This window comes from Castor canadensis, chromosome 11, assembly GCF_047511655.1.
Source record: "Castor canadensis chromosome 11, mCasCan1.hap1v2, whole genome shotgun sequence".
NCBI classification, from domain to species: Eukaryota; Metazoa; Chordata; class Mammalia; order Rodentia; family Castoridae; genus Castor; species Castor canadensis.
In genome coordinates, this window is record NC_133396.1 from 53,767,617 (window position 1) to 53,794,616 (window position 27,000).

Consider the following 27,000-nt stretch of genomic DNA (forward strand, 5'->3'; position numbering starts at 1 on the left):
ACCTAGCTATCCTGGCTCTGTCATTAACTTGCTGTGTGACTTTGGACAATCAACCTCACCTCTCTGAACCATGATGTTTCTCAGGTGCCAAATGGAGAATTAAGGATACTCTCAAGGGTGCTCTTAAATGAAATAGGATAGTGGATGAAAAGACTTCACAAATGTGACTTGGGGTGAGAAGGTACGAATGTGTTGGTTGGTAAGTAATGGGTCATGAATTCCATAAAAGGATCTGCCAGGCGGGCTGAGTGATACTGTGTTCAGAACACAATGTTGTGTTCAGAACAAGTGGGCATTCAACTGAAGGTTGGATTTTTCCACTCATTGTTTTGCTACAGTGTAGACCTAAACCTGATCCCCTGGTTGGGTTTTTGCTTGAGGACCTGGGTCAGGAGATACTCTCCCGGGGCTGGACAACTGTCCTTCCTGTTTTCTTGCCACAATCAGGGCACAGAGATGGCCCTGCCTCTGTGACTGGTCCCACCCCAGTCACAAAGACACCATTTCTGATTTGGCTCCAGGCCCATCCATCCTCTCCTGCCAACTGCTGGTACCCCAGCCCATCCCAGCTAGGCCCTGTGCCCTGTGCATGGATCAGAAGCCTCAGGGATAGAAGCCACTGACTGCCTTGCTTTTTTTTTTTTTTTTTCTGGGCCTGTTTAGGAAGTCCTAGGGAACTCAGCCGACGTGGGGAAGGTCTGGGAAAAATCTCCCTGCTTTTGGGGGGGGCCGGGCGGGGGATGAGAAACTTGGAGATTTGGTAGATCACTCAAGACCATTCAGACACTTGCGCAGCGTGCAGAGGACTTTTGCAAACACTTCCTCTCTGGACAAGGAGGAATGCGTAAGGAAGCTGCCTGCGGTACATCGTGGACTGCTGGAGGCATGTGCCCACACTTTTGAAAGGGTGACAGGAGGACAAGGCCCCAGCCAAGCCTGGCAGCGCCTGGGAGAAGCAGCGAGAGGCCCCTGCTCGGGGTGCCGGCACTGCCCATGGGCGGCAGGCTTGCCTGGGGGACGGGTCCCCACCCCTCCCACAAGAAGCGCTCACTCTGGGTCCCTGGGAGCCCCTTCTTCGCCCTGGTGCTGTTGGGTTCCATCAAGCAAGTAAGAGACTTCTTTCTTCTTATTATTGCTAATATGATCAGTTGTGCATATTTTCTGATTATAGAAGCCCCTTGTAGACGATTTGGAAAATAGAACAGTATTAAGAAAATGATGATCAGCTATAAATTTAGCAGTCAGAGGTCATCGTTGTTTATATTTTAGCAGATTTTTCCTAAATCCTTTTCCTATGCATTTTTTTACGCAACTGAAATGATGCAGCATAAAATATTTTGCATCCTGATTTTCCCTTTACATCATATCGTAAGCATTTCCTCATGTCTGCAGAACTCTAGCATTTAAAATTGCTTGTATCCTCCAGTGTGGCTGTAACATTTCTCAGGTTTCCGAGTTTATGCTGAATGGATAGTTTTCTATTCCTTCACTCTCTCCTTTCCTCCCTTCCTTCCTTCTCTTCTTTCCTTCCTTCCTTCTCTTCCTTCCTTCCTTCCTTCCTCCCTTCCTTCCTCCCTCCCTCTTTCTTTCCTTCCTTCCCTCCCTCAGTTCTTTCTTTCTTCCTTCCTTTCTTTCCACTTACTACAAAACATAGAATGCTCAATGTTAAAAAAAAAAAGACCTAATAAATCTAAAGTATAAATATAAGCTACAAATCACTGTAATTCCACCAGCCAGAGAGTACCCTCGTTCACCTATAGGGGCTTATACTTCCAGACATTTTTCTACCATACATTTATATACAACTTAAAACAATAAACATAAGATCATGCTATAATTATTATTTTGTAACCTATTTTTAATAACAAAACACACTAACAACATGAATACAATGATACCTAAACTGGCATTGGGTCCCATGCTGGGTGTCCCCCGTATGCTGCTTCATTTCATGTTCTCAGCAGCCCCGTGAGGGGAGGGTCTTTTGTTAATTCCATTTTACAGATGAGGAACTGAGTCCAGGGAGCTGAAACAGCATTTTCCTACATCAGTAAATGTAGATCCTTGGCAGGAAGTTGAGGTCTTGTGTTACAATATATTTAAGTGTCCCTTATAGGCTTACCTTGTTTTTACCCAAGGAGATTGAACCTTTGCCCCTTTCTTTTCCAAGGTTCCAGTTTTATATGGTGGTGTGAAGGAACCACAGTGCCACTCATCTAAGTAAAGAAAGCACCCAGGGGTGGAGTGTTCCTCTTCCTCCTTTCTCCTTGGTGAGAGTTAGTCCCTGTTTGAAATTCAAAATCCCCCTGCTACCAGAGAGGGAGGTCTGAGGTGCCTGATCTCTTGTAAGTTCCCTTTTCCAGGATTTCTGTCTGCACCAGGAGGAGAACTCTCTGTCATCCCCAGGCTACCTTCAAGCCCTCGTGTGTACCTCAGTGCTCTCGAGGAATTTTTTTTTTTGGCAGTGTTGGGGGTTGAACTCAGGATCTTGCACTTGCTTGGAAAGCACTCTTCTACTTGAGCCACATACCCAGACCTTTGAGATTTAGTTTATTTTTCAGGTAGGGTCTTGTGCTTTCACCTGGGATTAACCTTGGCTCAAGATTCTCCTACTTCTGTCTCCCACATAGCTGGGATTGCAGGTGGTTACTACCATGCCTGGTTTGGTCTTAAGGAATTCTTGCCATGGTGGCTGACTCTCACTTGGGTGACCAGAACATCTCTGATGGACAGGTGGCTCAGATCTGCTTTTGACCCTAGGACTTCCATTGTTAGTGGTGGAGCCAGTGTTGGGAGAGTTGATAGAGCACTGTCACCCTTGCTTCTACTCTCTGGATATCTCACATGAAAACCAAATGTTTCCAGCTCATTGCCTCATTTTCTTTAACTCCCACTCACAAACAAGTCAGGATTGCCTATCCTAGCCAGGCTCTGCTACAGCACTTGACATATTGATACATAACACTTTGTCACACATTATCTTGTTTAATGCTCACAAATAACCCCTGAGAAGAGTACTATCACTGTACCCACTTTATAGATGGGGAAAGTAAGCTTTAGAGGAGTCACACGATTGCCTTCCATCACAGCTCATGAGCAGGGGCGCCATCTCATCTCCCCCACGAGTTGAAGTCCTGTGTTCTGTCTTCTCTAGTGCTCTTAGGAGCTGCTGACATATGACTATTTATATATAATAACTGTGGCATCTGCAGAGCCTCAGACTGGCTTACCATGCTGACAAAGCCATGCCTTGGCGCTCTCACTCTGGTATTTCTTTAATCAATAATGTATCTGCTGGGAGGTCCCCTCACCCACTGCCACCCGGTCTGTGCATACAGGGCTCTTGGCACTGTCTGTCTTCCACCATGAGACTTTGAGACCAATGACCTTCCCCTTGGTTCTCCATCTCCAACCTCTTACTCTTCTCCAGATGTTTAGATTACAAGGCTTTGCATAGATGTTCATGAAGAACTTTGCTCATGGATGCTTTCCCTGCAATATAAATGACCATGGCGTGTCTGCTGGCAGGAAGTGTACATAAAGTTCACTTAATGAGAAATTCTCAGGGATAGTTTAGTGTCTAAATCCAAACTGGGGAAATAGTGCTAGCTTACATGCATCCATTTGCTCATTTATGTTACTTAGTAGTGCTTTGGCATCAAACCCCACAAAGTTGGGGAGAAATGAATTTACCTCATATATTGCTGGTTGAACTGTAAAGGATGCATAGTTTTAAATTAAAAATATTGTGTGGGGGCAAGGATAAGCATCTTGGCAGTATATTATCAAAAACCAGGAATTCTAATTCACAGAATTTCTCCTAAGAAAATAAAGACCTATCTCAAATGTTTAGCCACGAGGATTTTTATCACAGCACCTTTTATGCTAGCAACCATCTGAAAACAACTTAGATGTCTGATGCTGGAGGACTTAAAACTAAGTCCTATCTCTTTGTTCATTGAATAGTATGCAGTTATTAAGGGGTGTTTTATTTATTATGTATTTCTTGCAATGGAGATATTTACAATATTATTTCTAAGTGAAAAATAAAACTACAAAGTGATATGGTTTCCTTTATGGTTAGAATAAAACATAAAAGGAGAAGGAGAGAAATGATTTGTATGTGTGTGTGCAGAGGTCTGGCTGCAGATGGGGATTTCTGGGTAATGAGATTTCGGTTTCTTTTTCTCCCCTTTTTGGTTATCTGTGATTTCTATTTTATCTACAGAGAAATGTATTCATTCTTTACCAAAAAAAAAAAAAAAACAAATTTACTTAATAGAGTCGACAGAAAAGTTTTGTTTTTTCCCTCTTTTTCTTAATCTCTTCTCAGCCAAGTTAGTCATGGATGCTGGTTGCCCAAGCAAGGGAAGGAGGAATCAAGGTCAAGCTGGACTTTTCCAGTTAGAAAGAACATCTTCCCTTGTTACTTTAGCTGTGATTGAACTTGGATGGACCAAGTGTTTCTGATGTCCTCAGGACAAGTACCTAGGAAGATGGCCTGAGACTGTCCAGCAACCTTGGCTGACCAAATTCAGCAGTTTATGACTTCAGTTTGTTTTTCTGCGTTTAACCATGGCTATTAGTCATGGCAAGGAGCAAGGACAAGTGGGAAATGTTAATTTAGAGATGGATTTTACTCGCTCTTCTTTATATAAGTCCCAGTGAAGTCTTGGAGGGCATAAATAGCTCTGTATTTAAGCAAGGAAGGGTCTAACTTTGATGACTGGGAGGATTCTGGAAACTTACTATTTGATTGTTAACTCATCTGCTGACTTTGTTTAAAAAAAATTGTATGAGTCATTACCATACCATATCCCATTAGGATATTTCTTTCTTGAAACAATATGCTGATGAACTCACTTGTTGCCTCTTGGGCCATAACTCAGTAAGGGATATTATTAGTAGAGAGATTTAAAGCTCATTGCAAACTGAAACTAAGGAACAAATGCCAATTGCTGTATCGTCGTTTTGCTCCTTATTGGCTACTCCCATAGTTCCCAAATTGTGTGCTAAGGTGTCCCAGGGCACCACTGTGAACTCACAGGGGTTGTCTGAGGTATTTTAATTTTTTGAGGAGAGCACAGTGATGCCTGGCATTTGCCTGACACTGTGCAAACTACTAGTTTAAGGCATTTGTGGTTTTAATGTGAGCTCATTCTCCATTCCTTTTAAAGATATGGTATCTTTGAAAAACTGGGCTGACTGCAAGTACTGAACAGGAAATGAAGGTGGTGGTATCCAATCTGATTCTTGAGAAGTTGTGCAATGCCCAATAGTCATTAAGTTGTTAAGACATAAATATTTATTAACTGCTTAGACCTATTTACTTAATACATGGGACTTTAGATATATCTTTTGGTCTAGGAGTGTTTTGGAAAAGTACTGAGATAGTAAGGGTGCCATGAACTGAAAAATGTTGGGAACCTCTAGGCTGATGATGACCACACAAGCTGTTTTTCAAAGAAATTGGCTGTGTGATTCTCTGAGAGAGATGCAAAGGAAGTAACAAGAGACCCTGTAGTGGGCTGCCATGGTGCTAGGGGCACATGCTGGGCAGAAGAGGGAGAGGGGAAATTGGACTGATTACTCAGAAGGCAAAACCAGGCCATCAGTGGCTCATAGATAAGTAGCTGTTATTTGGAGCCTGCTTGCGTGTAATCAAATTTGAATACCTTTAGGTGGAGTATCTCCCTGGTTTCCTGTAGGTTCCTCCATTCTCTATCATCATGCCTGTCTTACCCATTCTTTTGGTTATCTACATGACCCATGACAGCATTTGAGCTTGTTGCCCCTGTAAGAGGAGACGAAACCTCAAAGTCAAGGGCAGAGCCACATAGGGAAGGAGCAATAGGGATGTGAGGGAAAGGGGAGTGTGTAGAATGTTGCTGGACTTTGGATGTCAGCTGATTATCTAGTTGTTTTACCTTTAGCAGATTCTAAATCCTTTTTTAGGGCAAGAGACATGCCCATCTCTGTACCCCTTCAATTCCTCCTTAACACAGGCTAGCGCACAATGGATGTTACAAATAAACGAGTCAACTGAACTGTGCAAGAGAAAGACCATTTTTAAAATCAAAAAAAGCAGGGTATAGTGGCTCACACCTGCAATCCTAGCAACTTGGGAGACTGAGATCAGGAAAACTGTGGTTCCAGGCCAGCGCAGGCAAAAAAATTTGTGAGGCCTCATCACTCAACAGAAAAAAACCAAAAAACTGAGCATGGTAGCACACAGCTATCATCCCAGCTATGTCAGGAGGATTGTGCTGCCTAAGCAAATCATGAGACCCTCTCTCCAAAAATAAACAGAGCAAAAAGGTCTGAAAACATGGATTAAGTGGAAGAGCACCTGCCTAGCAACTGCAAAGGCCCAAGTTCAAACCCCGAGACTGCCACCCCCACCAAAACAAAAGAATTGGTACAAGTACACTGTGAGACAGCTGTTAGAAACTCTGTTACCTGCAAAAGCCCCAAATGTGAGAGTTGCATTCCCAGGTTCTATGGGACAGGATAGTCAGTGTCAGAAAGAACCACGTCTCAAGACTGTGGTACAGCAGTTTAGCATTTGCCTGCTGAGTGAATTTGACTCTGGACACAGCACTTGGAAGGTGCATTGTTAAGCTTCTCCCAGGTGATGAGTCTCTCTCCAGGATTGGCATAGTCTTAGGAGCATGCAACTAACTGTGTGAGTGTGTGGGAGGGTGTGAAGGTTAGGATAAATGCATTGCATTCTCTTGAAATGTCAACCTCACTTAAAGATTTTGAAAAAAAGATTTTCAGATTTTGATCAAAACCACTATGATTAGATTATGTGTTGAATATAAATTCCATACACATTTTTAAGATAGAATGTAAGATGTCAAAGAATTTCTGTGTCTTGCTACATGCCCTTATGGGCACTGCAAGTGGGAAAGATTGAGAGTCATGGTGTGTGCTAAGAAGGTCACATCTGAGCTTGCAGCTACTTGAGGGTGATCATATCTTTGTCTGCTCAGGTTACAGGATCTCTCCTAGAGGAGACAACTCGGAAGTGGGCTCAGTACAAGGAGAAGTGTCTGAGAGACTTACTCAAGGAGCCTTCTGGTAAGCACATGTATAGGTTATCTGTGGCTGTGTAACAAGTTGCCCCCAACCTTAGTGACTTAAAACAGTGATCATCATTTATTATTTCTCACAATTCCTATGGGTCAAGAATTGAGACAGCACATTGGGCATGACTTGCCTCTGCTCTGCAGTGTCTGGGGTTTAGTTGGAAGACTCAAAGGCTGGGAGCAGGAATGTCCTGAAGGCACATTCATAACCCTGTCTGCCAGTTGATGTTGGCGCTCAGTGAGAGTCAAGTGGTGACTGGTATCCAGAACTTCTTCACCTGGCCTCTCTACATGCACTGGCTTCATTACTGGGGTTCCTAAGGGTTAGCTGACCTGCCAGTCACATTGCCTTTTGTAACCTGGCCTTGGAAGTCACGTATCATTTCTGCCATGTTCAATTGGATGAGACAGTTACAAAGGTCTATGCAGGTTCAAGGGGAACACAGACCCCCCTCCCACTTAAACTATAAGATAAAATGAGGTGGGAGATTCATGTGTGTGGCCATATTTGATAAAAGCCATCCATCACAACACACTTGGCATCTGACTTGAGTAACTATTGTAAGTTGACCTGGGAAGTTAGAAGGTGAGTTGGGGGTTCCCATCTCCCAGGTTATTAGCTGGACCAGAGCAATAACATTTCCCTTATCCAAGTCTGTGTTAAGGTTAGAGCATTCCAGAAAATGTATAATAGTTTGGTCAGTCCACAGCCTTACCTGTCCATCTGCTGACGCTTTGGGTGATTCCATGCGTACTGTGCCCACCTTAAAGAGATAAAGTGCCTTGGCTTGTTGCTTCTGAGCACCAGGGACTATGGATGAAGGCAGGCTGCCTCTTCCTTATTTCCTGGTGCCTTTGCAGTCATTTTACTCAGGGGCCTAGAGGTGACAGAGGCTTCCAACTTTCTTTGCTTTCTTGACCCAGAGCCAGAACCACCTTCAAGCCATTCCCAGCAGCCTCTGAAGACCCATCTGGCTCAGGAAGGTGGCGATTAAGCTTCATATCAACTACAAAGAACCACTTCTCACTTGGGGAAGCACTGTTTCTGAGGTCAAAGTAGGGCAGGTCTTTATATATTATATATCTATCTCTGAGCCATGCTGTGAGCAGCTTAGCCAAAGGAGTATCAGAGGAGTATGGCCTCACACAGACCAAGTACTGACACCTGACACCAGGTCAGCAAAGTGCCCCAAGTCAGCTCATAACCTGGGAGGCCTGTGTCTGCAAAGTTCCAATGCAAGTGACTTGGCTATTCTCCTCGAGCAGCCCCTGAATTTTAGCCTAATAGGGAACAGATGGGTGGAAGAGGAGGGGCTTCTAGGAATCCAGAGGCTAGCAATATGGAAGTTTGAGACCCAGCATAAATCGCCTCCATTTAATTCTGGGATGCCTATCAGACTGAGTTCTAAGTTTGTAGCTTCCATTGCCAAACACAGAGCTATTAACCATCCCTTGAGTTTGAGACTGTCCAAAGCTTGTGATGAAGTGATCATTGATTAGTATTTCATATGGAGATTTCAATACATAGAACTCAAATTACTACATTGTGTGATGCATTTGTGACCAAGAACCTGGACTCCACAGATCCCCTTAGATCCAATGGCCATTTTGCACATTTCACAGTAAGCGTGTTCTAGGATCTAATTGGTGAAAGCTTGTTAATTACTTAGTTAATTATGGACCACAAGGCACTGCCTGGACCTCCGAATGTCCTTCTGACCGTGAGTTTCTGTGAGAGTTCAGTTCATATAATATAAAGCAAGATCAACATGATATGTACATTGCATTAATTGACTGGAGGTCAAGTTGGGTGACAGGCACAATTTTTGGGGCTGCATCCCAAATCATTCCTCATCTTTGACTGATCTAGAGGGAGGAATATCTGTGCTGGTTCCTGCAAAGGTTACAGCAGCTTTTGAAGGAAAGAGGGTAGGCTCTGGTTTCCTGGGTCCCTCTGCTTATATCAGAGGACCCCAAGCTCCAACACTGATGTTTGTTCTGCCATCTCTTCTCCCCATAGGCATATTTTGTAATGGAACATTCGATCGATATGTGTGCTGGCCTCATTCTTCTCCTGGAAATGTCTCTGTTCCCTGCCCTTCATACTTACCTTGGTGGAATGAAGGTAATAAATTTGTTTTTACCAATTTCCAACAGTTCCTCCTGGGAGGCCAGTGGCGGGATACTTAGAGGGAGATCTCCAACCAGGTACTCTTCTCAAGCCCCCCTCTCCCACAAAAGTCTCTTTCTCAGCTCTCAGTATTGCATCATCCTTCTTCTCCTCTTGTTTTCCTGTAATCCTTCCGCTCTTGGTGGTTCCATTTAAACTATAGTTCTTCCAACTTTGTAGATTATAAATCCAGACATGGCTACCACAGGAGTTGGTTACAGTGAGGCTTAAAAATGGTCACAGTAGTGGAAAGGAAAAAGAGGTGGGAGAGAATGACTGGGGAGCTCACACCCATGCCACTTGTAGCTTGTCAGGTGGGGGAAAAGGACTTTAAACCTTCCTTTCTATCAGCTTTGGAAGGAGGAACCATTGAATTGGTTCTTTTAATCCCCATGGAACTTGGGTGAAGAATTTAATCTAGTTTACCCTAATCCTGTAAAGGAAGTGAATATTACTTAGGAACCCAGAATAATATCCTACCACCTGATCTCTTTATCATTTTATTAGGGAAGGGGAGAGAATCAACTACTGGTTAGAATTACCATGAGTAAATATAAGGACAGTTAAAACTATTCTCAGGAAACAAGCAGTTATGATTTTCCAGGTAAGACAAGGTGAGTGAGTTTCTGAGAAGGTTTGGGAAGGTGGGAGAGATGGAACTAGAGAACATTCTGGACCAGAGATGTCCTGGTGAATAGTTCCCATGGGAGCCAGCTCAATGAGGTGGAAAGAGCACTGGATACAGAGTCAAAAGATCAGAGTTAGACTCATTCCCTCTATTTTACATTTTGGGACTCGAGGCAAGTCACCTAAACTGAGGTTTCCTTGTCTGAGATAGGAAGTGAATAACAGCTAACTCTAAAGATAAATTTTGAGGAATAAATGAGACATGAGAAGGATGTAAAAGATGTATAGTTTGGGAAGACAACATTGACAGCTGGTGACTGTTGGACTGAGGAATAGAGGGGAATCAGGAAGGTGAATCTGAAAGCTACTGCAGTGGTCCAGAAAAAAACTTATGTGTACTTGAATCCAGGTAGAGACAAGAAGTCAGTTGGAAGGGGAAAGGTCAAAGGAGATTAAGGAAAAATATTGGAGGTAGAATGGTTAAGATTTGGTGTCAGATGGAGTAGAAAGTTGGGGACAGAGAAAAGCAGAAAGCAGAGAAGATGAAACAGACTCCTTCCCTTCCACTATTCTCCTGCTCAGGAATGGCCATACCCTCTACCCGGCCCCATGCAAACCCTCCCAGGATCTAGTTGATATATGAGTCCTGTGGCCCCTTCTGTCTTCTGTTTCCTGCTGCTTCTGCCTTGGTGGGGTTCACCTGTGCCCTCTATGCTACATCCTAATCTCCTCATTGTCCCTGGCCCCAGATCTGATCCCTTCCAACCTCTCCACAAGGCTTTCTGAAATGCCAATCGGGTTGTGTGGGCTCATATCACAACACCTGCACATGGCATGCATGACCTTCTGCCACCTGGCCAGCATTCTCTCACACCTCCCCTTTTCCCTCCACTCCAGCCAAATGAACAACTGCAAGCTTCCTCCACCTGCCCAGCTATTGCCACCCCATCCCTTTGCTCACTCTTCTGTCCTGAATGCTCCCTGAAAGCTCAGTGGACCTTGCTCCCTAAAAACCCAACTTTATTTCTCACCACAAATCTTGCATGCTGGTGGGAATTTTCTTCAGCTTCTCCCCACAATGCAAGGGACCTAGCCTTCCTGAGGTCTCTTGCAGTTGCTGTCTTAACATTTATAATAGTTTATGCCACTTTTTATTTGCACTTTCCTGGATAGACTTTGGGTTGTGCCCATTCATTTTAACATTCTCAGCACAGAGCATTGTGACAAATGGACAACATTAGTGTCAGGTGACATTACTACCATTCATTCATTCAACCAACATTTATAAAGCACCTAGAGTGTGCCAGGCATGATGCTTAAGTGCTTGGGATGTATTAATGACCTAAACAGAGACAAATTCTTCTCCTTCTGGGGCTCACATTCTAGCGAGGAAGACAGACAATAATCAATAAGCATCATTTGTAAGATCAATGTGATGTATTTTAGATAAGATAGAGTAGGGGAAGGGCTGGAAGGAATGGGGGAGTGAGGCATGATTGTAAATTTTGTAGCAGGGAAGGCTTCAATGACAAGGTGATGTTTCAGTGAAGACTTAGAGAAGCAAAGGCTTTAGGCAATAAGGAGCTGTGTTCAGGAGAGTGCACATAACCGTGGGGAGCATGCCTGCCTGGTCTATTCCAAGAATAGAAAGGGGCAAATGTGGCTGGTGCAAAGGGGAAGAAACAAGCAACAAGAGGTTAGGGCAGAGAGATATGGGGGCTAGGTCTTACCAGACTTTGTGGAAGGTCATGAAAAGACCTGGACTTACCCTCAGAAGACCCTCGGTAGATTTCAAGCAGAAGGTGACACTAGAATTGTATTTATCTTGCTGATAAGCTAAGCAACCCATAGACGTGAGGTCCAGATTCTCTGAGGAGGTTGCAATAATCCAGGGAAGATATAGTGGTTTCGATCAGAGGGGAACAAGTGGAAAGTGCTGGTCAGATTTTGGATATATTTGAAAGTAGAGTTGATTCACCAGTGGAGCTGGTGAGTGAGGGTCATGAGAGATGGCGAGGATGGCTCTAAGATTTGGAGCCAGAGGACTGCAGGGTGGGCTTGCCAACCACTGAGGTAGGAAAATATGAGTGGAGCAGATTTGAAGAAGAAGATGAAGAGGTTGGTTTGGGGCAGATTGCTTGAGATGACTATTCAATACCTTATAAAGATGTTGGCTGGACAGGTGGTTATACTATGTGGGTACCCGTTAATTAAATCCAGAAAATAGCTACTGTTGGTCTATGATATGCAGGGTGTGAACCAGGAAGCTCCACTAAATTTCCAGTCCTCATTTGCATACCCAATCCTTGGAAGGATTCCCAGAAGGGAGGATTTTCTGGAAAGGGTTCCTGGGTAGGAGTGATTAAGTCCCAATAGCATTCAGCATAGGCAGAGTGATTTATCCATCAGTTGCACACCTACTCTTTCATTTAATCCTCCCTCCAATCAAAGACGGTGAGCACCATTACTGTCCCAAGTTCCTGATGAGGAAACTAGCCACCTTGGAGAATGGGAGGGCTGGGCCCAGGACACCAACTCATTAGTAGGTGGCCCACCAGTTTGCAGTCCAAGGTCTATCTGCCTTGTACCCAATTGCTTTCTCTTCTTCCCAGTGCTCCCTCTTGGGCATTGGAAATAGATGCCCCACTGAGCAAGTGCGGGAGCCCAGGTCAGCATCTCCCAGCTGGGCTGAACCTTATAGGAGTTATAACATTTCTGAGTCATGGGGACTGTTCTAACTCCAGAGACATCAGATAAACACATCAAACATTAGTGGGTCATGGTTTGTTACGAAATATAGAGGCTTCCGTGTTTTTTTTTCCATCCCAAATAAACAGTAGGGATGCTAATGAGCCCCTAAAGGGGGAAACGAAAATCCCTTTTCCCTGGGATTTTCCACAGCTTTGTGGCCAGGGCCAGGACCTTCCAGCATCTCAGGGAATGGGCTGTGTGTTCTGACCTTTCCTCTAGAGCTTTGTTTACTTCCAGAGAGCTCAGGAAGGGCCTACAGACACTGCTTGGCTCGGGGAACTTGGCAGACACGAGAAAACTCCACAAATATTTGGCAGGATGACTCTGAATGCTCCGAGAACCACAGCTTCAAAGAAAACGTGAGTCTGCCCAGTTTGGTGACAAGACATCTTGGACCCAAACCACTGTCCTCCAGGGCATCTGAGGGACCAGTCAGCTTTTGGGGTCACACAGAGCTTTCCCCCATTCAGCTAGGGAGGGTCTATAATCAGAAAAAAAAGCAGTGACCCCCATGGCAACCACAGAATACCTTCACTATTAAGGGGAAACATGAAATCTTAAGGAACCTCTTCCAGCGTTGTCATAGCCTTTGCATTTGCTGTTCCCTATGCCTGCTCCTCCTCATCATTCAAGTTTCAGTTCAACTGTCCCCTTCAAAGACAGACCATCCATGGCTCACAATTCAGAGTGGTCCCAGGCCTCACCGTCTGCTCCACCCCGATGCTGTTCTTTATTACACCTGTCGCTCTCTGAAATTCTCGTGCGTTTGCTTACTTTTTATCTATCTCTGCAGAATGCAGATTCACTGGTAGCCAGGAACTCGTGTGCCTCCACGGAGGCAGCACAGTACAAGGTGTGGGGTCAGACAGCCTGGCCAGGTACCCAGATCATTCACTTCTTGGCTGTGAACTTGGCACAAGTTACTGTGCCCTCTCTCTGTCTCTGCATCCTTACCCATCCCACAGGGATTAGATTTACTGCATGCAATCATTGTGAGGATTCAGACAGTCAAGAGGCATAAATTTCTTGGGAGAATCCTGGCATGGAGTCAGCAAACTCTAATCAGGAGTTACTGCCCTGTCGCCAGGAGCCAGGGTCCAGTGAAATAACTGCTCAGCAAATCATCCAGGCAGCTCAGCAAATGCTGGATGATGAAGAAATCCACCCTTAGGCTTCTCTCTACATGTTTCCTTCTTTTATACTTTTTTCTTCTCTCTCTTCCCTCCCTTCCTTTCTTTTCTTTTCTTTTTTTTTTTAAGACAAGGTCTCTTTATGTAGCCCTGACTGACCTCGAATTCTCAATCCTCCTGTCTTCACCTCCTGAGTGCTGGCATTACAGGTATGGAGTTACAGCCCCACATGTTTTTTTTTCAGGATCCAACTTTGCATCCTCTTGGGCATGGCTTTTCTCCAATGTCTTGTTGGGCTCCCATTCTTCTTCCTAAAGCCTCCTATTTGGGCGAGTTTTACTACCTTCCTTCAATGTGAAGTGCAAGGGAGCAGCATGGAAGAGAGGAGGAGGCGGTGTTTGTGAATCAGACGAACGTCTAAGGCCAAGTCTTGTTTTCTTTCTTTTACACAGGCCACAAACATTAATGAAGCACCGACTATGTGTTTTTGCACCAGGCACTTTAAATAAAGTCGAGACATGTCTTGACTACATAATAAACACATCTTAGTCGAGACATGGATATTGACTTTAAGGAGCTTAGAGTCTCATGGGGGATGAGGAGTGTGACAACTGAAGGGACTGAAGTATGGAATGCCTGGGGTCCTAGCAGAGGGACATGATGCAGAATGGGGTCCTGAAGGGTGAGAAGCTGATGACCATGGGAATGAGAGCAAGAACATTCTTCTTCTTCTTTTTTTTTTTTTGTGGTGCTAGGGTTTGAACCCAGGGCCTTGTGCATGCTAGGCAAACACTTAACCACTGAGCTATATCCTTAGTCCCTAAGAACATTCTTGTGTGTGCGTGTGTGTGGTGCTGGGATTTGAACTCAGGGCTTTGTGCTTGCTGTGCAGGCACTCTACTGCTTGAGCCACACCTCCAGCCCTTTTTGCTGTGGTTACTTTGGACATAGAGTCTTGCTTTTTGCCCAGGCTGGGCTGGACTGTAACCCTCCTATTTTAAGCTTCCGCCTTAACTGGGAAGATGGGTGTTTACCACCACGCCCATCTTTTTTTCCATTGAAATGGGGTCTTATAAACTTTTTTGCCTGGGCTGTCCTAGAACTGTGATCCTCCTGGTCTCAGCTACCAAGAACTTTTTTTTTCTGTTTTTAAAATTTTTATTTTATTATTGTACTGGGGGTACATTGTGACATTTACAAAAGTGCTTACAATATATCTTAGTTAAATACACACCTTTCCATCATTCTCCTTAAACCCCCCACCCCAGAACATTTTTAACAAAAGGAAAAAACATATTCCAGGCTCAAAGAACAGATGGACTAGGGTGAGATGTGAAGTCCTAAGGGAAGTCGCTCTTCCAGTGTGGGTCCCAGCCTTTGCATGTGCAAAGGAACTTCCCTTTCCCTGGAACACCTTCTCCAGTTCCCCATGGCTGGCACACCATCATGCAGGTTTCATTTCCATGTCTCCTTTGAAGAGGTGACTTTGAGTGCTGCCAGGTACTGAGGTGGACCTGAGGAAGAAGACATGGATGGGTGTGGAGACCTCAGGAGAGGTGAGATGATGAAGGCCCCTGTGCCCTTTGAAGGATTTAGGGAAATAGGTGCTGGTAAGATTGCTTTGGCAAGTTTGTCAGGACAGGGGCAGTCTAGAGACGGGGAGAGCAGATAGGACCCCTCTCAGTCATTCAGTCCAGGTATGAGTAGAATGCCAGTGGGAAGGCAAAGATGGTTTGCAGGTTTCCAAGGGGGAGCACTGGATGCCAAGAGTACCTGGTAGAGTCAAGGGTGCCAAGATCTTGGGTTTCTGGCTTGGACCTGTGAGAAGATTTGAAACGTCCCCCACTGAGATGGGGGACACAGAAGAGGTCTTGCCTTTCAATCTCGAGTTCTAGATGTTTCCCTTCCTAATTCTTTATCTTCCTAACTTGACCCTGCAAACTTCTCTCTCACTCCTTAAATTCTAGCTAACTTTTTTCATCATATAGTTGGATTTTGAAGTTCTTTAGATGTTATAATATTCTCCCACCAAATGCTAAAAGTATTTTAAAAGTTTGGGATGAGGGGAAGTCAAGGAGTTCAATTCTAGAAACACAGTCTATGTGACCTGACCACCTAGCTTGCCTGAGGCATGTTTAAGACAGTTGATAATGTGCTTTGTTTGCTTGGCTTGTGTGTTAGTCATTTTCCATTACTGCAAGGAATACCTAAGACAATCAGCTTAGAAAGAGGAAATGTTTATTTTGGCCACATGGTTTAAGAGGTTTTGATCTATGGCCACTTGGCCTGCTGCCTTTGGGTCCAGGGTGGCACAGGACATCATGGTGGTGAAAGATGCTTACCTTGCTGCAGTCAGAGGGCAAAGAGAGAAGAAGGGGTGGGATCTTACCATTCTCTTATAAGGCACATCCCCAGGACCTAACTTCCTCCCACTAAACTCTGCCTTTTAAAGGTTCCATCATCTCCTAACAATGCCACAGGCTGGTGACCAAGCCTTTACACGTGTCTTTTGGGGACATTTTGAAGTGTGAGGCTTGAAGGGTAACGCATGAGGAAGTATTAAGCCATACCTGGCACTCACTAGGCACTTGGTAGTTACTGTTACTGCATTTCTTCTCGGAAGGTCTTCCCTGGTCCTCTACAGAAAAATTTTCTCTTCCTCCATGGACCTCTCTCTGCTCCTCACCTAAGGTTGTAATCACAGTGTACCTGTCTACAGAAATTTCTCATCTCTAACAGTGGCTTTTCTACACTGGATACTTTTCTTCCCAGTAGTACTGGGATTTGAACTCAGGGCCCCATGCTTGAGTCACTGCATTGGGGTTTAAAAATCTAACATTTAATTTGATTTTCAAAAATCAAAGACTAAGTTTTTGGTGATATATACTTACATATTTATAAATAGAATAATAAACCATAAAACTATATATATATATGGAGAGAGAGAGAAAGTTTTAACACCTCTAAGGAGGTATTTGATTAATTTTTGTTGCCAATTAGACACTAGTTATTTAAATACCCTTTTACATTTTAAGTGGGGTAAGTACATATAAGATATTAAATGCTTTAACTTTTAAATATTTTAACTGTTTACAGCAAATCTTTCTTAATTCTTAAATATGGTGAGTCTTTTCTTAAATATGTCAACTTAAAATTTAAAACCAAGTGCTTATTGACGTATTTCATGTTGGATCTATAATACTAATCTATTAAATTCTCTAATATACCACATTCTGTAAGTATCAATACCAATTACATACATATTGCACAAGTAATTTAAAAATCTCTAAATTAAGCATGGACAGACAGCTATATGATGATACAAGCTTAATGGTAGCATCTGAGTGGTGGGTATACAGGGATTCTTTCTTTATAAAATTCCTTCAAATTTGCTGGATGTTTGGAATTTTTCATAATATTTTTAAAAATCCTATATCTGAATAAATGTATTAGTTTGGTTAAATGTTCTCATGGTTGGGACAAAAATGAAAACTTTCATACTAAGGAAACTGGCCCAAGGAAGTAGGGGTTTCTACCTCAGGGGACATGGTTGCTTATAGGCCAAAGATTTGTTTGTTTTGGTTATCAGTACCCGTGGTGGAGTGTGTTAGTGAATGTCTAACAACTGGCTCCCTCCTTCTCCCCCTGGAAAAAGAAAGGCTCTGATTTGTAACACTTGCCAATTCCTGTGGTGTAAAATACCCCCACAGTTCCAAGCTGTCAGTGTGCTGTCACTGAATGCAGTACAGGGGAAAGACACACAGTAGCCACCATTAGACAGTGTTTCCTTCAGGAAGATGTAAGCGCATAAATAATCCCAAGAATATTGAATGTACAATGTAAAAAAATAACTAGCAAGGGATGAGTTTTGAGTATTTGTTACTTTTGTTTTCTATATAATCTATTTCATTGTAAATTTATATAGTTTAATTTTTAGGTACCAAAGTTTATTTTATCATTTTATTGTTGTACTGGGGATACATTGTGACATTTAGAAAATTCTTACAATATATCATAGCTAAACTCACCCCCCCCCCAGTCATTCTCTTTTATCCTTCCCTTTCCTTTATTTCTGGAATAGTTTCAACAGGTCTCATCTTTCCATTTTCACACATGAGTACGTAATATTTCCACCACATTCACCCTCCCACACCCTTTCCTTACATCCTCCCCTCTCCTACTGGTACCAATCCCCAGGCAGGACTTAGTTTGATTTTTAATAATGCTGTGTTTTCCAACTGGCTGTCACAAGTCAGCATGAGCACATGGTGGGGTCTGTGAGGGTGATATTTTTTTCACTCTTGCCAACATATTGAGCCTCAAGTCCATATCCTTTGTGGGGGTTGATCTTTCCCAGGTTCAAGATACTCCATTACCTGATTATTTGGTCCTAATTCATTGCGGGTCTGTCATTCCCCACCTTGGCTGTGACTCAGTTTCTTTAGAGGCCAGTGGTAGCTGGCATGACCATGACTCTCTTAAGCCTATACTGTCTTCCCATAGGAACAAATGGCCTTCCAATAGATCCTTACTTCCTCAGGTCATTCTTCCTAAACCTCTTTCAAATTTTATTACCTGGTTTGAGTTGGCAGAATTCAGTATTCTCTGTATAATTTTATTATGTGGCAGGAGGTCACACCTCTTTATTTATTTATTTATTTGTTTATTTATTTTTTTTCTCATTTAATCATATGTTTGGGCCATCTCTCTCCACTACCCCCTCGCTTCCAGGCAGAAACTGTTCTGCCCTTATCTCTAATTTTGTTGAAGCCAGAGTGTAAACAATAATAAGAAAGACAAAGCGTTTTTTCTAGTTGAGATAGGGATAGCTATACAGAGAGATTCCTAGCATTGCTTCCATGTATAAATGTGTTACATTCTAAATTGATTCATCTCTAACTGACTTTTTCTCTAGTTCCTGATCCCCTTCTCATATTGATCTCTGCTGTTTTAAAGTTTCTGTATTAGTTCCTCTGCAGTGAGGACCTCAAATACTACCATGTTTTTTGGTTTCTTACCTATCCTCATACCTCCCATGTGTGCTCTCGCTTTATCATATGACCCAAGTCCAATCACATTGCTGTATTAGCCCTAGATCTAAAGTCCGAATATGAGGGAGAACATGTGATTTTTGGTCTTTGAGCCTGGCTAACCTTGCTCAGAATGATGTTCTCCAGTTCCATCCATTACTTGCAAATGATAAGATTTCATTATTCTTCATGGCTGAGTAGAATTCCATTGTGTATAAATACCACATTTTCTTAATCCATTAGTCAGTAGTGGGGCATCTTGGCTGTTTCCATAACTTGGCTATTGTGAATAGCGCTGCAATAAACAGGGGTGTGCAGGTGCCTCTGGAGTAACCTGTGTCGCATTCCTTTGGGTATATCCCCAGGAGTGGGATAGCTGGATCATATGGCAGATCTATGTTTAGATTTTTAAGAAGCCTCCAAATTTTTTTCCAGAGAGGTTGTACTAGCTTGCATTCCCATCAGCAGTATACGAGGGTTCCTTTTCCCCCACATCCTCGCCAACACCTGTTGGTGGTGGTGTTTTTGATGGTGGCTATTCTAACAGGAGTGAGGTGGAATCTTAGTGTGGTTTTTGATTTGCATTTCTTTTATGGCTAGAGATGGTGAGCATTTTTTCATGTTTTTTTTGCCATTTGAATTTCTTCTTTTGAGAAAGTTCTGTTTAGTTCACTTGCCCATTTCTTTATTGGTTCATTAATTTTGGGAGAGTTTAGTTTTTTAAGTTCCCTATATATTCTGGTTATCAGTCCTTTGTCTGATGTGTAGCTGGCAAATATTTTCTCCCACTCTGTGGGTGGCCTCTTCAGTTTAGAGACCATTTCTTTTGTTGTGCAGGAGCTTTTTAATTTTATGAAGTCCCATTTGTCCACCCTTTCTCTTAGTTGCTGAGCTGCCGGAGTTCTGTTGAGGAAGTCCTTGCCTATACCTATTGTTTCCAGAGTGTTTCCTGCTCTTTCATGTATCAACTTTAGAGTTTGGGGTCTGATATTAAGGTCCTTGATCCATTTTGAGTTGATACTAGTACCGGGTGATAGACATAGATCTAGTTTCAATTTTTTGCAGACGGATAACCACTTTTCCTAACAACATATGTTGAAGATGCTGGCATTTCTCCATCACATATTTTTAGTACCTTTGTTAAAAATAAGGTACAGTAGTTGGGTCACACCTCTTAAAGGGATCAAAGTGGCACCTGTACTTGGATTGGATTTAGTTTATCTCAAGAATTTGCCTGTCTTTTGTCACAATTATAGTCATGCTAATTGCATGCCTTGAGTTAAGCAAATCGTGTATATTTCTTATCTTTCTTCTTTTATTGTAAACAGCTTGAGAACAGAGGCATATTAAATACCACTCCCAAACCCTTGGCCTAGTTCCAGGGTACAAAATAGCCTTTATGCATATACAATATGCATTTTACATACAGTAGGCAATTAATAAGTGTCGAATGAAAGGTTTCATGAATTCTGAGTCAAATGATGTGCGATGGGGCCTGGGCATGACTAATGACTTTAAAGTGCCTCATTTGACTCGTGTATGTGCTCAAGGTTGGGAGCTGGGTTTAGCAGTTGTGAACCTGGGTTCAGTCTGCTGTGGAGACAGCAGAGCAACAGTTGAAGGCTGCACTTTCAGAGACAGGAAGTAAGGATTTCTCTCTAGAAAAGGAGAATGGGGCACACATCTGTAATCCTAGTACTTGGAGACTCGAGCAGGAAGTTCTTGAGTTTGAGGCCAGCCTAAACTCCATAGTGAGACTATCTCAAAAAAAAAAAAAAAAAAAAAAAAAAGGAGGATGAAGGCAAAGGCACTGCCTCTTTCCCTCTGCAAATTGAATCTAAATACTTAAAAAAAAAGAAAAAGAAAAAGAAAAAACCACCAACCAAAAAACCTTCTGGCCATGTTTACCTGTGTTTCTTATAGTGGGTCAAAATTTTGCCCAAAAAAGGCCAATGTTAGTAAATCTTTGCCCTTCGGAGTTTTGGCAAGCAAAATATGTTATGTTCTTCTAGCTAACAACAACTTATGCATGTTAAGTGCACTTCTTAGCTGGTGTGTGTATACATGCATAAGCATTAACAAGTATGTTTAGATTCCTTGGTATGGAATTGTATTTAGTGGTATGGAAATAAATTGTTATTTTATCTTACTTCAAGATGTTTTCTTTGCCCTTATACAGAGTGCTTTCTATTCTTAAATACAGAATTTAATTGTTATATGTTTATTAATTGATATCTATGTACATGGTATAATTTGAACAATCATTCTTTTTTTTTTTTTTTTCATTTTTCTTTTATTATTCTCATTCTTTTTTTGATGTACTGGGGTTTGAACAAAGGGCCTTGTGCTTGCTAGGCAGATACTCTACCATTTCAGCCACTCCCCTATCCCTTTTTCCTTTAGTTATTTTTCACACAGGGTCTCACATTTTTTTCCCCCAGCAGTCTGGACCTTCATCCTCCTCTGGATGCCTTCTGCATAGCTGGGATGACAGGCACACACCACCACCCAAGCTTATTGATTGAGATGGGATCTCGCTAACTTTTTGCCTGGGCTGGCCTCAAACCTTGATTCTCCCTCTCTCTGTCACTGGAATAACTGAAATTACAGGTGTGAGCCCCCTTGCCTGGCCTTTTAATAATCATTCTTAACTATCAATCTTGATTGTCAAATTGATTGGATTGAGAAATATCTAGATTAGTAAAGCACACATCTGGGTGTGTCTGTGGCCTTTCCAGAGAGGATTAACTAAGGAGGGAGACCTGCCCTGACTGTGGTGGCACCATCCCATAGGCTAGGGTCCAGGTGGAATAAAGGATGAAAAGGAGAAAGCCCACAGCACAGATGTTCTCTTTCTCTCTCTCTGCTTTCTTACTGCTTCTCAGCTCCACCATTATCTTCTTGTGTGATGGACTGAAACCTCTGAAACCCTGAGCCAAAATAAATATGTTGTTTATGTCAGGTATTTTGTTACAGCAATGAAAAGTCTAATACAATGCCATATCATTTTAATGATACATTTTAGTTTTCAATATAATTTCAATTTTTATCAATAACTTACAATAAATTATCCATTATCTAGATTCAAAATATATTAACATCTGGTCATAATTGCTTTCACTCTGTCTCTTTCTGAAATATTTGAAAATAGTTTTCATATACCATGAGATTTGACCCCTAAGTATTGGCCAGGTAACTCCTAAGATGAAAGACATAAGTCCACATAACGACACTAGCACAATCGCAGCCAAGTGAAATTAACCGTGATGTCTCCTATCATCTGTTTTATCCATCTCCAAGTTTTCCCCAATTTTTCTAGCTTTTCTGCCCTGGACCAGGATCTTATCCCAGTTCATATTTGGCATTTAGTTTTATATCACTGCAGTATCATTTAATCCAGAACAGTCTTCTCTACTTTCTACTCCAATGACATTGGCTTTTTGAAGAGATCATTGGGGTTTTTGTAGAACGTCCCACATCCTGGGCTTGCTTGAGAGTTTCCTTGGGTTGTCATTAAACTTGTTCCTCCATTCTCTGTATTTCCCATGCACTGGGAGTTAGACTTGGAGGTTTGATGAGATTCAAGTTAAACTTCACAGGCACTGTGTCTCTCGTATAGCAATACATCGTGGACCAAAATGGCAGATGTTGCACTAAAATCATTTTACATTTGGTCAATGTAGAGATAGTCAGGTATTTCCTTTGTAGTTACTAAATAATCAGCAGGGTAATGCTATGGTTCTGTGTTTATCTCGTTCCTTAGCTGCCCTTCATCAGAGTTTCAGCGTTAATCAGTGATGCTCGTGTGAATCTGTTAAATTTTATCTTTCCTCTTGTACATACTAGCTGGGATTCCTCTGCAAAGTAGAGCTCTCCCACCCCATTCCTGGTTGGATATCTCTATGGCCTTATCAATTGTCTTTTTACTTGGTTATATTCTTTTTTTATTTTAGTTTTTAAAGACAGGGTCTTTCTATGAAGTCCAGGATGATCTGGAACTCACTGTGTAGCCCAGATTGGCCTTGAACTTGTGATTCTCCTGCCTCTGCCTCCTGAGTGCTGGGATTGCAGGTGTGCACCTCCATGCCTGGCTCATTTTGATGATCAAAGTTTTCGAGATTCAGCTAGTGAAACCCTGCAAAGTGGCTGTTATGTGCTTTTGTTAGACCCTCAGTACTTTGAGCACTTGGTTATTTTCTGGCACAGGTGGTTTAAGCTCATTCTCGAGTTTCCCTTTGTGCCTGGAATCAGCTATTTCTTCAAGGAGTGTTTGGCTCTTTAAGTGAAGAAATGGTTTTGGAAATCTAAGTGCAAGCTGTCCTCTTTAGTATTATAATTGTACAGAATTCTACAGTCGGAGTTAAAAATTTTTTTAAAAAAATGAACATGTCATATTGATAATCCTGACTTAAATTTGCCATTTAGAACCTTGGTTTACTTTCTTTTACCTTATATGTAATGTATCTTTTCTCTTTCAGTGGAATCTGCTTCCTAATATCATTATCATAAGCATTCATTCACCTTTTAGTATAATACATAGGAAATAGCTTTAAAATTAAGATATTATTTACCTTTTTCACTCTTTCTCTTTGACTTTACTTTCTAACACATAAAATATTGGTAGGGTTTGAAAGCCAAAACTACATAGGAAGTTATCTTGCTCTTATCACTTTCCTCCAACCCACTCTTTGTAGATAACCATTTTAACTTTTCTGGCTCATTCTTTCTCTGTTTTATTAAGTTATATGTCTTGTGTTTCTTTTTGCAAAACTAAATAATATAAAAATTCCCCACTTTGCAATAATATAAATAATTATTCCCCACTTTTCTTATGCAGAAAGTAATATACCAGCTACCCTATTGTGTATCTTATATTTTTCACTTTGACAGCATATCCTAAAAATAATTTATTTCAGTTCCTAGACATATATTTTACTGCATCCATGTATCTATCACAGTTTATTCAGCATTTTCCTATGTCCATTTGGGTTATTTACAATCTTTTATTGCCAACAATGTCATGGTGAATACTTTGTATGTGTATGTTGTTTCTTTTTTATGGCAGGATATCTGTTGAAAGATTCTTAGAAATGAGATCACTGGATTAAATGTATACATTATATATAAAGTTCCCTCCATAAATGTTATACCATCTCACCCTTCCTTCAGCAATGTATGTGAATATGATTTCCATGTTGGATTCCTATTATACCCTGGCATTTCGTAAAGGTGTCTAAGTAGTTCAGATTCACTTGTGGTACTAAGAGTAAGCTGGAGATGGATGTTTTGGAGCCTCTAGGGAAGTGCCCAGGTTTTGGCAGTGAACTAGATGTAGATTACAATGTAAGAAAACTCTCTAAGGGAACACAGTTTAACCAACTGTAGCAGATGCTATTGGTGCCCTGTCATACTCCCTGTAGCAATCAGTTCAGCACACAATACCCAACTTCTCTCTCTCTCTCTCTTTTTTTTTTTGTAGTACTAGGGTTTGAACTCAGAGCCTTATGCTTGCTAGAAGGTGCTCAACTACTTGAACCATGCCCCCAGCCTTTCTGCTTCAACAATGTCTGACTTCTAACCACTAGTACATGCATTTCTTTGCTGGCTCCCTCTTTCCTGAAGCCCATTTGCTAAAATGCAGACCAGAGTGCCAAGGAATTAATATCAGCCAGGGGTATCCCTCAGCCAATGACTGGCAGGAGTTGGTGTTTAAATACCCCACCTTACTGGATCTTCAGTGGGTAATCCTGACGTTTATAGAGCTTCCCCCACAACTGGCTTAATAACACACCCTTTATGTGTCCTGCCCTACCACTCCCTTTCCCAAATGATGACGTTTTCACTTTCCACACAAACTATTTGCACTCCAGTTCTTGTCTCAGGACCTGTTTCTTGAAAACCTTAGCTAAAACATTGACAAACAATAACAAAAAAACTCAAATATTTACCCTGATCTGTTTGCATAAAACATACATTTGTGTTTTAGGAGTAATACTTCAGAAACAATTTGGTAATTTTATTATATCATTAATTTCATTATTGCCAATAAAACAAATGATGTCCAAATGACTCAATAAAGTCTTGATATGACACCTGAATTATCAATTTTTAGAAACCACACCACTCTGTGTAGAAACAAAATACTTCTGTACATTCAGGATGTTTTTAGTCTATTTGAAAAGACAAGATAAATGTGAATGAAACATTAATGAATAGTATAACCAATGCCCCAATTTGTGAAATCGACTACAAGTGCTTTGATAATAAGCAAGATTGCAGGTTATAGATCAAATTCAAAACCAATTGTATTTTCACATATTAGCAATGAACAACTGAAAATTGAAATTAAGAAAGTACTATTTATGACAACATTAAAATATGAGACACATAGGGATATATTTGACAAAAGATGGGCAGAATCTATAAGGTTGAAAACTATAAAACATTGCTAAACAAAAAATTTTTAAAACCTAAATAAATTGAGGGATATAACAAAGCCTTTTAATATAATTAAGATGCCAGTATCTCTCAATTTATTCATAGTTTCAAGGAAATTCCAATCAAAATCCCAGCAGAATTTTTGTAGAGATCAACAAAGGATAATAGCCAAATAACTTTGAAAAAGAGCAAAGTTGGAAGACTAACACTAACTGATTTTAAGACTTGATATATAAAGATACTGTAATCGTGACAGTGCAGTTTTGTCCTAAGGATAAATATAGATTATAATGAAACAAACTAGAGAGTTCCAAAATAAATGCACATGTATGAAGTCAATTTATTTGGGACAAAGGTGACAAGGCAACACAATGGGGAAATAATATGTTTCCTAATAATTGGTACCAGAACACTGAATGCAAGAAAACAAAGACAAACATATAACTTCAAACCTTGCCTTCCACCACATATAAAAATTAACTGGGAATAGATCACAGACTCGAATGTCAGAACAAAAATTTATCAAGCTTCTGGAACAAATAACCAGAAATCTTAATGCCCTTGGATTTCAAAAGTAGAGTGCAAAACCATAAATTGGGAAAGAATGAGTTGACAAATTGGAAAATCAAAAGCTGCTGTTCCAGAGATGCTGCTGAGAAAATAAAGAGGAATCAACAGAATGAGTGAACATGTGTGCAAAACACACATTTGTGAAAAGATTTGGTATCTAGACTATATAAAGTAAGAAAATGAACAGCTTGATTTAAAAGATGGCCAAATGTTTTGAATAGCTCCTTGACCAAGCAAGATACTCAGAGGCCAAAGAGAATCTCAATATTGTTACTCATTGGGGAAATACTACTAAGCTACCCATTAGATTGGCTAAAATTTAAGATTGGTTGTATGATGTGTTGGTAGAAGGCAGAGGAGCTCTCGTTCATGGCTGGTGGGGATATAGACTGGAACAAATTTTTTAGGAAACAGTTTGGCACTTTCTTAAGACATTAAACCATACCCTCCACTCCACCACCATTCTATTTCTAGGTATTTATTTCTGTGGAAACCTATGTCCACACAAAGACTCACAAGGAGTGTTCATAGCAACTTTATTTGTGAAAGTTCCAAAATGAAAACAACCCAAATGTCCATCAATAGACAAGTGAGTAAAGGCAGTAGAGCCACAGTGGAATGCTACTTGGCAATAAAAATGGACTGTTGATATATATATATTTTTTGATGATTAATACATAAAGGATTTAATTGTTATTTGTAGGCCATTAAATTACTTGACAAAAAATTTTGGATGACTAAGCTACCAAAATCAAAATGTTGGAAGCTATTATCTATGGACAATCAATAAAATGTGAAGGAAAATATAATCGGAGTCGTTAAAGTTAATTCCAATGTAACTTTTCATGGTATTCTAGATATATATCACTATTTACATATAAAATCAGTGTCCAAAATTATATAAAATTAGAGTGTCCGAGTTTTTATTTTATTCAGTCAGAAGATATTTGTTACCCTTACCCTGGGGATAAATGCTGCAGGACCATAGTCAATCTTGCATGTTAGCTTATTGTTGTTTAACTTATGGGTTTGAATGTGATATCTTCATGTGGATCAATGACTGGACTTGTTGGTATTTGCTATGACATGGATGAATCTCAAAAATAAGTATTCTGAGTGAGACAAGCCTGACCAAAAAGCACATAATATTCCAAAACACATAAAATTTGAGAAAATGCAAACTAATCTGTTTA

At 41.2% G+C, this 27,000-nt stretch overlaps 1 protein-coding gene across 1 annotated transcript in view; it reads left to right on the forward strand.

The window, feature by feature from the left end:
* Positions 1–912: 912 nt before the first annotated feature.
* Positions 913–27,000, forward strand: part of Glp2r (glucagon like peptide 2 receptor) — a 65,267-nt gene continuing 39,179 nt past the window's right edge. Inside the window, exons 1-4 of the mRNA XM_020178125.2 lie at positions 913–1,107; positions 6,996–7,083; positions 9,112–9,216; positions 12,877–12,998. Coding sequence (XP_020033714.1) covers positions 994–1,107; positions 6,996–7,083; positions 9,112–9,216; positions 12,877–12,998 — 429 coding nt within the window. The 5' untranslated portion in view covers positions 913–993. The remainder of the gene's footprint in view (positions 1,108–6,995; positions 7,084–9,111; positions 9,217–12,876; positions 12,999–27,000) is intronic.